At 40.6% G+C, this 14455-nt stretch overlaps 1 protein-coding gene across 1 annotated transcript in view; it reads left to right on the forward strand.

Annotated features, from left to right (window-relative positions):
• The window catches only part of cntln (centlein, centrosomal protein), a 391318-nt gene that overhangs the window by 313025 nt on the left and 63838 nt on the right, over window positions 1-14455 (forward strand). Inside the window, exons 23-24 of the mRNA XM_041185504.1 lie at window positions 1277-1414; window positions 3710-3895. Of these exons, the coding sequence (XP_041041438.1) occupies window positions 1277-1414; window positions 3710-3895 (324 nt within the window). The remainder of the gene's footprint in view (window positions 1-1276; window positions 1415-3709; window positions 3896-14455) is intronic.

The raw sequence follows: 14455 nt of genomic DNA on the forward strand, positions 1-14455 counted from the left end.
TATTGCATTTTATAATACATTTAGACAGAGAGCACCACCAGTAGATGCAAAGGTAGAGAATGCAGACTTACAGCACTTCTGCTGGGGCATTTTATGTATAATATAAAAAAACAAAATGTTCTAGACTAGCTCTGGACCTTAAAATTATAAATGCTCTCAGCTTGAAGCAGAATTTCAGCATAGTTGCCATCCTACATATCATTTAATCAGTACAGCTAGGATACCAGCTCACTGTGTTGTACCTCAAGGATGTATACATCTATATTGGGATCAGGGAAGCCCAAAAGAAACCCAGGTTCAATGTTGCCACCTCACAAGATATAGACTCTCTTTTTGAGCCTGAAGCCACTGTTCTGAAAGACTATATTGCTCTTACCTTATTTAGATTAGTGTTAGTGGACTTTATGTCTACATGATAGATATTCTATCTTACTGTGATCTCTGCACATCCTAGATTTCTAAAGTAGTAATCAAAACTAAAGTAGTATCAAAATTCTATTTAGCTCAGTATTACCTTTTAACCCTGCTCCATAGAAGTCTAATGTTTCACTGAAGTTAATCAGATACACTTTGTGTCCGACTATTACTCCAGTTTGTGTCTCTTGAGCCCAAAACCAAGGCAGGCATCTAGTGATTAAACCAAGACATTCTACATGTATATAGCAGATAAAACATGTGCAAACTTAGTTAGGTGGCATTCAAAGATAACTGCAGTGTAGCTGCTTGGGATTATCCACGTGCACATCTTCACCACTCCAAATGAAAGATCTGCAGGTATTTCAATTGTTTTACATCAAATGTATAAGAAATCTACTATAAATTTATGTATTTTAATTAATAAAGAATCCATTTGACAGCATGTCATGATAATTTGTTGATGGTTGCTGATGACACTATCTCCAATTAATACAAGTTGCGGATTCTCAATTGACTGTAAAGCCTGATGTTTACCTGCACCAGGCACAATGGGTGTCAGACTGACTGAAAGACTGATCTTTCCTTCATTTCCTTTAGGCTCCTCTTTTTTCGGCCAACTGGGTCCAGGACCAGCTTCCAGCTTTGTCTTACCAACATGAACCAACTTTTGCCACTTTTCCCTGTCACAGGCATTGTGCCATGAAGCAATATCTATTGTGACCCTAAATTTGTCCCATTCCTGTAGTTGTAGCATTGTACCTCGTACTCAATAATTTCTGAGATAGTGAAAATGCAAGTATTCTGGCACTTCAATAATTTACAACATGTTAGAGATGTTATGTGTTTGATTTTTTTAAAGGTAAGGATACTGACTGAAGAAGGTTCTACCAGAAAGGCACTTACAGAGTCGCTAAAACAAAGACTTAATGTTGCGACAAAAGAGAAATCAGTATATGAGGAAATGCACCGTAAGACTACTGGAGAACTGGATAGAAAGGTAAGATTGGTCGCCCTCTTGTCTAGTAGATCTTCATAGCATGAAGATGTATGTTAAATTTGAGAACAAGAATGTATATTTTCACAAAATATTATGAGATATAGGTTAGCTATCATTCAGTGATGAATTTGAAGTCTGGAATATAAATTATTACAGTGAATTCCTCTGCTGTAAAACCTTGTTTGATTTGTAAATATGTAATTTTACGAGTCAACTCTGTTCATTGTGTTATTATTGAAAAAGCTTTGAGTTTGACTGAGTTAAATACTCAACCTTAAGCTGTTTTGTTATTCACACTGAAGTAAAGGCTGATTGAAAGACTTCCTAAACCAAAACAAACCTTAATTGTGTTTCCTCAGGTTACTCACCAACCTGAAACCCCAAGGCCACATACCTCTTCAGATAGTCCTCAGTACCTCTGGTGGAACTTACTGTGAAATAGCACCAGTTGAGCAGAGGCCCAGCTGTCTCCAGGATTCTCCAGACAGCTTTGTAAGGGCTTATGAAACCTCAGGCCTTCCTGTGCAAGGCAAATACTGTCAAGGGAGCCCATGGGCAGGGACTGTCAATGCAGGATGTTGCCATTTCACACTTGGTATAGGACAAGAGGCCATTAGACCGAGCAAGTTGAGGAATATGGGTCTTTAAATGGGCTGAAGTGAACCTTATAGTACATGAGGGTAAGAAGGAACCCGCAGAGAACTCAATTCTATATGCATTAAATGAGGCTTGCCTCTTTATGTAGGCATTTAGAATGGGTTTGTGGGGCCTGAAGAGGGGATCTGAATGGTATCCCTGCCCCATTAGAATATTCCAGCTGACCCTTCATCTAGTACCACTATAACCTCTCCTTAATTCATCCCAAATGCCTCTCCCTATTATCCTTAGTTACTCTACAATACTATTTTCTTATTTATGCTGGCCCCGATGGCAAACCAGAGAGAAGAAAGTGGTGCGTTTTAGGATAAGTCTGCTGCTCCACTGGGTTCCCCCTGATTTCTGAGAAAAGTCCATGATACGCTGTATATGATACATCTGTTCATTCGCAGACTGCATTGCCACAAAGTGCTGAATTAGTGTAGGTGAATATGTTGGAATAATAGAATATATCATCAATATAGTGCCCGTTACAAGTTCTTCCCTCTATCTCAATTTCCATGATCCTAAAAGCATTTTAAGTTCTCACTCCCTCCAAAACAGGGAACTCAGATCCATGAAAGGAACTTCAAAAGGAATTGGTTAAATACTGGAAAGGGAGACGAAAGCCAATGGGAATGAGCAGGAGAGTGAGACTAATTAAGAGCTGGGACAGACATGATGAGCCAAATGGTCTCCATTATGCTGTAAGATTCTATGAATGTGTGGGATTCCACCACCTGTTGCTTATTATACCCTCTTGTGCCAGTTCTGCCACCAAGCATAAAAATGGGTAGGGTTGTGGTATTGAATGATGATTTCTTTTGTGCATAAGGTGTGTCAAAATCGTAAGTGTGTTTTTTATAGTCCTTCCCCATTAGAACCTGGCATATGGAAGTTGCTTCCTGCATTTGATTCTTTCTGATTATGTTATGATATGCATAATCTAGCTTAATAAACCTTCTTATTATTCATTTCTGACAAAAGTATCTTAATTTTCATGCCTTTGTTAATATTTATCTGCCAGTACATTATATTTTGCAAATTTCTCGAGCAGCTACTTATTTCCTTATTGCATCATACTTGCATCATGAATTGGCAGAAGCAATGCTGATCTTGACTATGACACACTGTCACACTTCCTGCCCTTGCGTGCATTTTTAGGGCCTATCATTCCCCATGCAGTTTTTTCTTGAATTGCTATATTATTATGCATGTACCACTCACACTATCTCAGATTGTCAGAACTCTGCTGCCATTCAGACATTTTCTCCAACAATTGCTCATTTCACAACAGGAGTTTTACATTTATTGATGGTTGTAGTGATTAAATAACTCAGTGATTGCTGGAGAAACTTTAAAGGATTGTTATTGCAAATGCATTGTGATTCTCTGCTACTTTCTCGTTCTTGCTATCCAAATTATATTTTCGCAAAACACACATTCAAAAGCCACATTTTGATTTAATTAAAACTTAACTAATCGGCCAGGAATGCAAAAACAGAATCACTTAAGGAACCTTATTACACTGTTAATCTTCCTGCTCATGGATCCATCTGTGAAGATGCATGTTTGTCCCTTAAATAATGAAGTTATTGCATATCTGCACCATACCACTCAGTTTACTTTACTTGACTGTTTTCTTTCCACCAATTCTAGAATCAAAAACTGCATGATCTTAAAACCAAAGTAGTTGAAGCTGAATCAGCAATGACAGAATTGGAAACAACAGCATCGCAGCAGATGCATGGACTGGCAATGCAAAGCGAACAGGCTCTTGGAGTCATTCAGAAGAAGCTCAATCTTGCTAATGGAAGAGTGGAAGAATTCATTACATTCATTAAGGTAAGGTTCTAACGAAGTATCACAGACTTGAAACATTAACTCTGTTTCTCTCTCCGTGGATACTGCCAACCTTCCTGAGTATTTCCAGCATTTTCTGTTTTTATTTTAGATTTCCAGCTTCCGCAGTATTTTGCTTTTTGTATTAATGTAACTTGCTGCCTCCTGGATTGAAGCTGCAGTGCACAATTTTAATGGATTGCAGGTATATGGCAAATTCCAGTTTCCTTTGGAACTACCATAATTAGTGTTGTACCTTTTTTTTAAATAAATAACTTTCTTCTAACTTAATTTTAGCATCTCAACAGAGTTGTTCATATGGACCATAAAATACTTCAAGTATATGGCCAGCATTGCACAATTTGAATTAAAGGGGATACTTTTATAAGAACACATTGTATTAGTAAAGTCTTGTGTTTTAAAGCTATTATTTCATTTTGTGATGTTTCATAGCCATAGATGTTGGTGGTTTATTGTCTTAAAATACAGTATCCATCCCGAAACACTTCTAATCACGTCAATTATTCCCCTGCATTCACTGAGGTATATAGAAAGCTCAGTGACATACAAATAGTTCAATTACATTAAAAAAAAGACTTTAGTAGCTTATAGACTGGTCTTCATATTTATTTTTGTTTGAAGGCATACCTCACGTTATTCCAGAAGCTTGTTTCTACTAATTCAGTTGTCACTTGAAAATAAACAGAAAGTTAATACGTTTGTAGAAAATGGAGAGAGAGCAACTGAGTTTATCTCTGATAAATGCATGCAAGTGATCTATATGAATGCATTAAACCTGTGATGGATAGACTTAATACTCAGGAGTGTTTAATCTTTTCAAATATTGATCATGACTGGGATTTCTTAACAGTGCTGCAAGCTTTCAGTCCCTGTAGCTTGAATACTACAGGTTCAATCTTAATGTGTTCTTTTTAACAAACAGTATTAGCACTCATTAAAGGTTTCTGAATGCAGCTGTGCCAGAGGTAGGGATGGGTTGGTTAGAGGAAATGAGAAAGGATGAATTACTAGTTTCTGCATTTCTACCTTTCTTATTACCAAAATGAGATGATAAACATCAAGAGATCAGCTCACTATGATGCTTTTCAGGAGAAATCTGAGATAAATTCAGTTAATCTCCATCAGGATTACTTTGCACCTGGGATTTGGTCAAATTGAATCTCTGCACACACAAGGCAGAATTGTGGCAGTGAATATCTATTAAGTAGTAAACAGAATAATAGGCTTGGGTGGCTGTTAATGAACTGGATGGCTTAGATCTTGCTGTTTGGGGACAGTCTGCTTTGTTAATAGGTAAACTTGGGACTGTTTTGCCCAAAGCCACAGTTATATCTTATTTTGTAGGTAAAAAGCAGATTCATAAAACTGAGTCAGGCTGCAAATGAATTTGAGTAAAGAATAGGAATTGTTTTCTACTTGACAATTGTTGATTATTTCAATAATACAAGCTTTTATTTAGTTGTCTTGTGAGGAATGTTCAAATGTACATTACACTGTAGTTGGGAAATATTAGGGAGTAGAATTTATTTTATGTTTTCCACAAATTGAAGCTAGAACTTGATAATTTGGTGAACAGTTTGTATTATTAGGTAGCAATATTGTTTTAAGTTTATAGACTTAAGGCATGTTTTTATTCTGGCCTCCTAGTTCAGTTAGATAATGCATAAAACAAATTTTACACTGCTCCAGTAATTGATTTAACCAACTATCTGCTCAGTGTTCCCTGAAGTGCCTCTGTGACGTTTCCATTTCCATACTGGTCATTGTTGTACATTTGAGAATGATGGTAGGAATATAGGAGCAGTAGGAGACCATTCAGCTCCTTGAGCCTGTTCTGCCATTCGATGCAATCATGGTTGATCTGTATTTGAACTCAATTTACCTGCCTTGGTTGCAAGCTCCTTTGTAGTCTTACTTAACAAAACTCCAATAATCTCAATTTTGAAATTTCTAACTGACCCACAGCCTCAACTTATTGGCTTTTTGGGAGCGAAAGTTTCAGGTTTTCTCTACCCTTTGTAGAAGAAGTGCCTCCTGACATCACCCCCAAGTGGCCTAACTCTAATTTGAATGTTACATCCCCTTTTCTTGGAGTCCTCCACCAGAGGAAATACTTTCTACCTGTCCACGCTATTAAATTGTAATTAAATCAACCCTTAAGTACTTAATTCAAGGGAATACAAGCATAGTCTATGCAACCTATCCTCACAATGTAACTCCTTTAGCCCCAGTATCATTTCTGAGAATATAGGTCCAGGAGGAGGCCATTTAGCTCCTCGAGCCTGTTCTGCCATTCAGTGAGATCATGACTGATCTGTGACCTAACTCCTTTGCCTCATCAACTAATTAATATTAAATTACTGGTGACATCTCAACTTTTGGGCCTATATTTTGAAAAATATGTGGGGAACAGCCTGAAGCTGGGCCTCAGGTTGGAACCAATGCCATTGGAAGAAATAGAGAAGTGTTTCTGAAATTGGAGTTTCAGTGATTAGGAGATAAATTGGACAGCAGAACCACATTCAGACTTTGGCTGATAAGTGGCAAGTAACATTTGTGCCACACAAGTGCCAGGCAATGATCATCTCCAACAAGGGAGAATCTAACCATCTCCTCTTGACATTCAATGTCATTACTATTGCTGTATTTCCCCATTATCAACATCCTAGGGGTTACCATTGACCAGAAACTGAACTGGATCAGCTATATAAACACTGTGGTTACTAGAGGTCAGAAACTGGGAATTCTGAGGCGGGTAGCTCACCTCCTGACTCCCCAAAGCCTGTCCACTGTCTACAATGCCCAAGTCAGGAGTGTGTTGGAATAGTGCTCAGTTGTCTGGATGAATGTAGGTCCAACAACACTCAAGAAACTTGACACTGCCCAGGACAAAGCAGCCCACTTGATCCACCAACTTAAACATTCACTCACTCCACCACCTGCACTGCAAGAATTCACCAAGGCTCCTTCAACAATACCTTCCAAATCCATGACCTCTACCACCAAGAAGGACAAGGGCACAGGTACATGGGAGCATCACCACCTGCAAGTTCCCCTCCAAGTCACTCACTATCCCGATGTGGCTGTACCTACATCACATGGACTGCTGCGGTTCAAGAAGGCAGCTCACCACCACCTTCTTAGGGGTAATTCAGGATGGCTCCTCATCCCATGAAATAATAAAACAAATATGGGTTTCCTCATTTATTTGTTTCACCTCTCTAACTCACCCACTCTCCTTCTCCACATCAGCATTCTCTTTTTCCATTTGTTCAGGCGAGAACCTGGGATATATGTGCACAAATTTGTTGGAGGTGGCAGGGCAGGTTGAAAAAATGGCTAATAAGGTATATGAGACCCTGAGCTTTATAGAGGCATAGAGTACAAAAGCTAGAGGGTTATGATGAATCTTTATAAAACACTGGTTCGGCCTCAACTGGACTTTGCACCCAAGTGGGGGCACTGCACTTTCGGAAGGATGTGAAGGCTTTACAGAGGGTGCAGATAAGATTTATGAGAATCGTCCCAGGGATGAGGAACTTCAGTTATGTAGAGATTGGAGAAGTTGGGACTGTTCTCCTTGGAGAAGAGAAGGTTGAGAGGAGATATGATAGAGGTATTCAAAATCATGAGGAGCCTACACATAATAGAAAGAGAGAAACTACTCCCATTGGCAGAAGGGCTGAGAACCAGAGACACTGATTTAAAGCGAACCAGAGACACTGATTTAAGGCGAACCAGAAACACTGACTTAAGGCGAACCAGACACTGACTTAAGGCAACCCAGAGACACTGATTTAAGGCGAACCAGAGACACTGATTTAAGGCGAACCGGAGACACTGATTTAAGGCGAACCAGAGACACTGATTTAAGGCGAACCGGAGACATTGATTTAAGTCAAACCCGAGACACTGATTTAAGGCGACCCAGAGACACTGACTTAAGACGAACCAGAGACAATGATTTAAGCGAACCAGAGGACACTGATTTAAGGCGAACCAGAGGACACTGATTTAAGGCGAACCAGAGGACACTGATTTAAGGCGAACCAGAGGCACTGATTTAAGGCGAACTGGAGGACACTGATTTAATCTGACTGAGAAAAGAACCAATGGCAAGATGAGAGGAACATTTTTACACAGCAAGTGATTAGGATCTGAATCGTACTGCCTGAGAGTGTGGTGGTGGTGGATTCATTTGTGGTTTTCAAAAGGGAATTGGGTAGCACCTGAAAAGAAAATTTGCAGAGTTATGGGAAAGAGCTTGGGACTGGGATTAATGAAATTATGCTTGCAGAGAAGCGACACAGATTCAGTGGGCCAAGTGGCTCCCTTCAGTGCTGTAATCATTCTACAATTTTATAATATATGCTGCTCTGGGTTTTAGCTTTGTAGGTTGGAGATGCAAACACTTGTACTATTCACTCAATAATAACGACCTTATTTAAAGGTGCCTTCATGGTTTTGAAATGATGTCATCATGCCATAGGCCAGGATTTTCCAGTCGTTGGGCGGGCTCAGCTGGAGCGGGTGGGGGCGGTTAGGGAGCCGACCACTGCCCACGATCGACTCCGCATCGCGATTTCAGAGGAGCAGTCCAATTAAGGATCACGGGCGGTCGTTCTGAGCACTACCTGTGCGAGCGGGGGGAGGAGGGAGAGCCGGACCTCTCACGCAGTTCGCGCATGCGCAAGGAGATGCCTCGGAGATTGAAGCACTTCTTAAAAATAACTACATTAAAAATTTAACGAAACACGTCCCCTCATGTCACATGATTTGGGACATGTTTTTATTTTCAAAAGAAAGTTTGTATTTAATTTGTAATAGGAATCGTGGATGAGGTTTCCTAAAGAACGTAAAGGCTGCTTGGCCTTTTCACCTGCCCATCAACCGTAAGGTTGGACGGGCAGCGTAAAATTCAGGTTAGCTAGGTCCTTAATAGGCCTTTCAATTAACGGTGGGCGCGCAGCCAACTCTGGCGCGCACCCGCCGAACGAAGTATCGTGCAAGTTCGTGATGACGTCAGGGCGCACACCCCACATCATCGTGCGTCATTTTACGTTCTGGCGTGTTGGGCACGCGCCTGCACACCAAGTGTAAAACTCTGCCCATAGAATCATTATGGCACAGAGAGAGGGCATTTAGCCCATCGGCTCGATGCCAGTTTAAAATTGATGTTAATAGTTTATTATTTTATATTGGCAACAATGCAGTGTTTCCTTTGACTGTTCACAAGTGAAATGTGACTGCACAACTACTGAGAGAATTGATCATTTTGGATTATGATTTCAAGATATGAAAGTGCAGTTGATATGTTTCCACAACCAATGTCTTCACATAATGGCACCATTACCATCGTTGATGCTATATCAGTTTCTTGTTTATCTATAGGAACAACTGTCGTTGCCACAATCCATGGGGAAGATTATTATGATATTGTAAAATATTATATAATGTTTTGTAATGCATCCTGTAATATTTTTAAGTTCATCACTGTGTCACAGCCACAAATTATTTACAGGCATATTGAACTTTTTAAGGAAAACGTGTGTGTTTTTAAAGAAATAAAAGCAAGGGCACTGAGCAAAAGATGGCTAATAATGTAAAGTGACTGCTTTCTGGAAAATTCCTATGTGGATTATAGTGAGAGACCTGTCCAGAGAGAACATGGAATGTCGTACCTGAAAAAGTGTCATGGCCTTCTTCAAGCAGGGACACTTGAAAGGGAGATAAGAAAGATGCCAAAGGCTGAACTTTAATCTCTTGTGGCTGCAGAGACAGAAGACTGATTATCACACCTCAGCAGTCACCTAAAATCCATCTCCTGTTGATTCATATCTCAGAATGCGGAAAATGGTCAGAGATCAAAGAAAACAGACTCTGGGCGCAAGGCATGTTTTTTTTCCCCTTTACAGGAACACACAGGGAAAATGGGTTAAAAAGCTAGCTGCAGAACAGTGCAGTGTGTGCGGGTGTGCTGTGTGTATGACAGCAGCAAGAAGAGCAACTGCAGTTGCAGGCGAAGTCTCTCTCTCTGGCCAAGATTTTCCATGCCCGCCGGTGTCGGGCATGTTCGGTGTCATGAGTGGCTAATATGACGCAACCGATTTCGAGAAGGCGTGAAACCAGTTCACGATTGTCCTCTCAGCCCACCGATAGCGGACTACGTTCCTACCATCGGACGTCATGAACCTCATTGTAATGCATCAGCATATCATTTTTGGGCCAGTCTGCCAGAATCGCCCCCTCTGCTGGATCATCCGCCTATGTCGGCAGGAAAACATGCCAACGTGTTTCACAGCAGCAAATAAGTGATGTGCACTTGGCGGGCTGAACTTCGTTCAGAGTTTCAAGGTTTGTTTGCCTACCTTGCTTTGGTCAGCACTCGCACTCATCGCGCCAGGCTTCACAGATAGCATCACATAACCCCTAGGGTGGCTCCCGGCAGGTTTCTAGTCACCAGACCAGCCATATGTGGGTGGCTTTACAATGGTTGCAGGGCTAGAGCTTACTTGGCAAAGTGAGAGAAGTGGCTTCAGGCAAGGAAAGAGGCTGCAGGACAAGAGCTGTACTGGGGAAGGAGGGTAGCCCAGGTGTGTGTGGGGGCACCTGTTGGCCTGGGCAAGTAGCCTCAAGATGGTGACAGCTGAGGAGGCAGCCTCCAGAGGAAATGAGGCCAGATGGAGATGTGAGGGTATGTATATGAGAATGGCTGGTGATGCCCCTTGTGCTGGTAGTGAATGAGATGTCAGTGAATGTGTGATGGGCTTGAGTGTGTAAGTTTAGAGTGCTGAGATGGTTGTCATACCCTGGCTGCACAGATGAGAGCATTCATCCTCAATCTGCATTAGATGGCCAACCTCTTCTGTGCAGCATTGGCACTGACCACCACTGCCATCGCCTACCAAGCCAGAGTGGTAATGTTGCTGCCCCTTCTGCGGCCAGAGTGGGGTTAGAGGACACCACAGTGGGCCTCCATGACATCCAAAGGGCTCTCGAGGGCTGCAGTCTTCTTGTCCTTAGGGGCCAAGTCTTGTTTGCTGCAGTCCCAGGCTGGAAGCACTGAGTGCGACCATACTTTAAATGTGGTGCCTGGCATGATGAAGCGGTGAGGTGACGGCGTGGCAAGCGAATCAGAGCCCTCCCGCCATGGAAACGGCGTGTTTCCCGGGAATGCATAAATAATATGGTGGGCTTGGGATGATGTGACGTGAAAACCCGCCATCGCGGCCAGCGGTAAACAACACTACTGCACTTAGTGCAAATCTGGGACGATTCCGCCCTCTCTTTTCCTTGCTGGAGGCAAGGCTAGCAGAAGCCACAATCAAAAAGAAATAGGACAGTTTCTTCAGCTATCCAGCAGAGCCAAGTGTCTCCAAACCAACTACAAAACTACCAAAGTCAGCTCTACTGGAATCACCCAACTTAATGGCCGCAACATATCACCATCTATGCCTCACAGACAAGATAAAGACTGATTCTTGTATTTTTTCTAACTTTTATTTGGACTTGTAAATTCTCATTTCTTATCTATGTATATATGTGTTGGGTTTATTATTTTTCTTGGGTTTTTAGTAAGTAATAAACTTGATCTTTCTTTGACTCAAGAAAGCCTGGTTAAATTGGCTCCTTAAAAAAGGAAAATACGTTTGGACTGGGAAAAGGTATCCAAGAGGGAGTCCTTTTTAAATTAGTCTTGTTGCCCTGGGGGCAGGGGCAGGGGCAGGGGCGCTTTGAATAAAAAAGGGGAGCCAGCTCATTCCTCCTCGCCCAGGAGCATAACAAAATTAGGGCCCCATTCAAAGAACAAATTGGGAGACCTCACCCAAGGGCCAGTTGTAACAACAGAAATAGATTATCAAGTCAATTGCTTTACACGGTCAAACTTTCCCTCTTGAGAAAAACCTTTGTAACCAGGTGTTGTATATTCAGAATAAAACATTGCAATACATCTGCATGTCCTGCTTACTTTGTGAAAATAGTGCTATTATGACGCTAATAGGGTTTCGATCATTGAACATTGAGAAGTAGCCTGGGTAAAATAACCATTGATGAATGTGTGCAATCAAACCTGCTGACACATGAAGTAAGGCACAGGTTCACCATTCACCACATTGCAAGTTTACTAAACAGGCAAACTGTCAGGAAGGCCCTCAGTGAAGATGGGACAGTCTTCCACGTGGATGGTTGGAAATCAGGTGAATCACTGCCTCTGCTCTAGTGTACCAGTGGAAACTAGGGTTGTAGCCATGGGTCAGGTACTCAGCTCATCACTTGAGTGAATGTGTGATCCCAGATAAGATGGAATATGTAAAAGAAGGAAAATGAGTAGTATTTTCCGGTTGCTGTCCATTTTCAAAATGAGAATATATGCAGATTTATTCCTAGAAGGATTATCTTTTTCAAAATGGCCACTGTACTTGATCCTGTATTATTTAGTGTTGAGACTGTCATGAGTTTTAGGCTTCTAGGTTATTGAATGTTGACCTTGAAGCCTTCATAATTATCAATTTAAACAAGTAACGGTAATGGGCCAAAGCGCATTGTATGGGAGGCAGAACATATCAGATCAGAGCTCAAGTGTAAGTGAGCAGAGCAAAAGTGCAGTTGATGGAACCAGAGGTCATTCTTGTGGCAGTGGATTAATTACCACATATCAAGACCTATAGTAGTTGCTTACTGTTTTCCTGATTGATCTCGAAGAAATTTATTTAAGTAATTAACTCTTTCAAAACTAAACTTCTGTATGGCAGATTTTTTTTTAATTTATGAGGATTTACTGCCAAGTTCCTGAATTTATCTCTACATTATTAAAATGCTTGGCCTAAAATATCTACTCCTAAATTGAAGTAGAACCTCTCTCCACTGGTGTTCCCCCTTCCTACGGAATCCATTTCCATTTAAGGACTTCATCTTCCTTGGTAAACATATCTGGAACATTCTTGGATTATTCCTGGACTTCTCCTGAAATCACATGAGAAATGGCTCCATAGAGGTTAATGGTAACAGGGGTCTGTCTCCAATATGTAAATAACACGATCTGTAGGATTTGGGAGGATGTTATGTAGGTGCAGAGCCCTGAATGCAGTACCACCTTATTCTACTTGAATTTCCAACCCCTTTTGTCTATAATAGACTGTGATCATAATATTTTAGTGAGCCCCTACTATTGCTGATTGGTCTGTGCAAACTTTGCCAAGCTTCAGGTCTTGATGCCTTCCCTCGGCCTTGCACTGATGATCAGCTCAAACCCAAGCTCTGCCAACTCTACCCAAACTCCTGTCTCCTCCTGTTACCCTCATCAGCTCCCCTCAGCATCTCCTGCCTGCTATTCCTGTGTTCCAGAGTAATAACCTCTTCCCCTGTACTACTCCTTTCCAAACTGGGCTCAAACATCTTTGGGAAAAGGCCCAATTAAAATAAAAAAAGAAGTAAACCAGATTTGTGAGATATATTTGTTTCTACATGTCATGTAGGAAACTTCTTGCAAGAATTAAAACTTTTCAGCCAAAGGTGTGAGATGCTTTAGGCTAATATTAGAAGATTTGTCCCTACTGTGGGTGTTACCTACAATACCTGGCTACAGTGGTATAAGAAGGTGGCTCACTTCCAGCTTCTCAAGTGCTCTAGGGATGAGCAATAAATACCAGCCTTGCCAGTGATGCCCACATCCCCAGAATAAATAAAAAGGAAATAGCATCAACACTATTGTTTCAACGCATCATAAGCATTAAGTTAACAGGGGATAAATGTAACTCGTGCTGTCTATAGCACTTAACTAAGTATGATTTTGGCAACTTAATCGACTTCCAATATATTGTTCATTAGTCTGATCTGTCTACAACATTGTAATCACTAATCTCTGCAATGCATTACTGAATTTCTATATTCTATCTCATATTTACTTGAGTTCTGTGACTCCCATCTACTCCCTGACATACACAAATCATTACAGATTTGTATATTATTTCAACTTTATCCCTTCAGATAAAGATTTCAGATGCAGATGTATTAAATATAAACTCCAGAGTTAGTAAAATTAATTATAAATTATGAACCCTAATAATAAATATTACTACCGATCAGTCTAGTTTCTTCTCAATCCGATTCTATTTTGTTTAAAATTTCAATATGTTTTACTTATTCTGATCCATTATATATCAATATTACTATGATCTCTCTGATTTAAGATGCTTCTTTTCATACTGTATGCATAATTAATCACATTTCCATCTCTTTAAGTTATTAAAAAAAATCATTAATCTTTGAAATCAAATATACTCTGCTTGCTTGTGGGTAGCTACTGCCACAACATTTTAGCCACATTTAACATGATTCTAACCCCTTCACCGTGCTAAAGTGGAGGCAAGTGCAAATGATAACATGGTGGCAGACTCATATTATAACTTAGAAAATAAAGAGTTCACATGGCATACTGACACAGGCAGGCAAGCACATCATGCATTAATATTGATACTTTTTTTGCATATCATTGACTGTGAGGTTGCCTGTGTATTTTTTTCTATATCGATAATATATTTT

This window comes from Carcharodon carcharias, chromosome 4 (genome assembly GCF_017639515.1).
Source record: "Carcharodon carcharias isolate sCarCar2 chromosome 4, sCarCar2.pri, whole genome shotgun sequence".
Taxonomy (NCBI): domain Eukaryota; kingdom Metazoa; phylum Chordata; class Chondrichthyes; order Lamniformes; family Lamnidae; genus Carcharodon; species Carcharodon carcharias.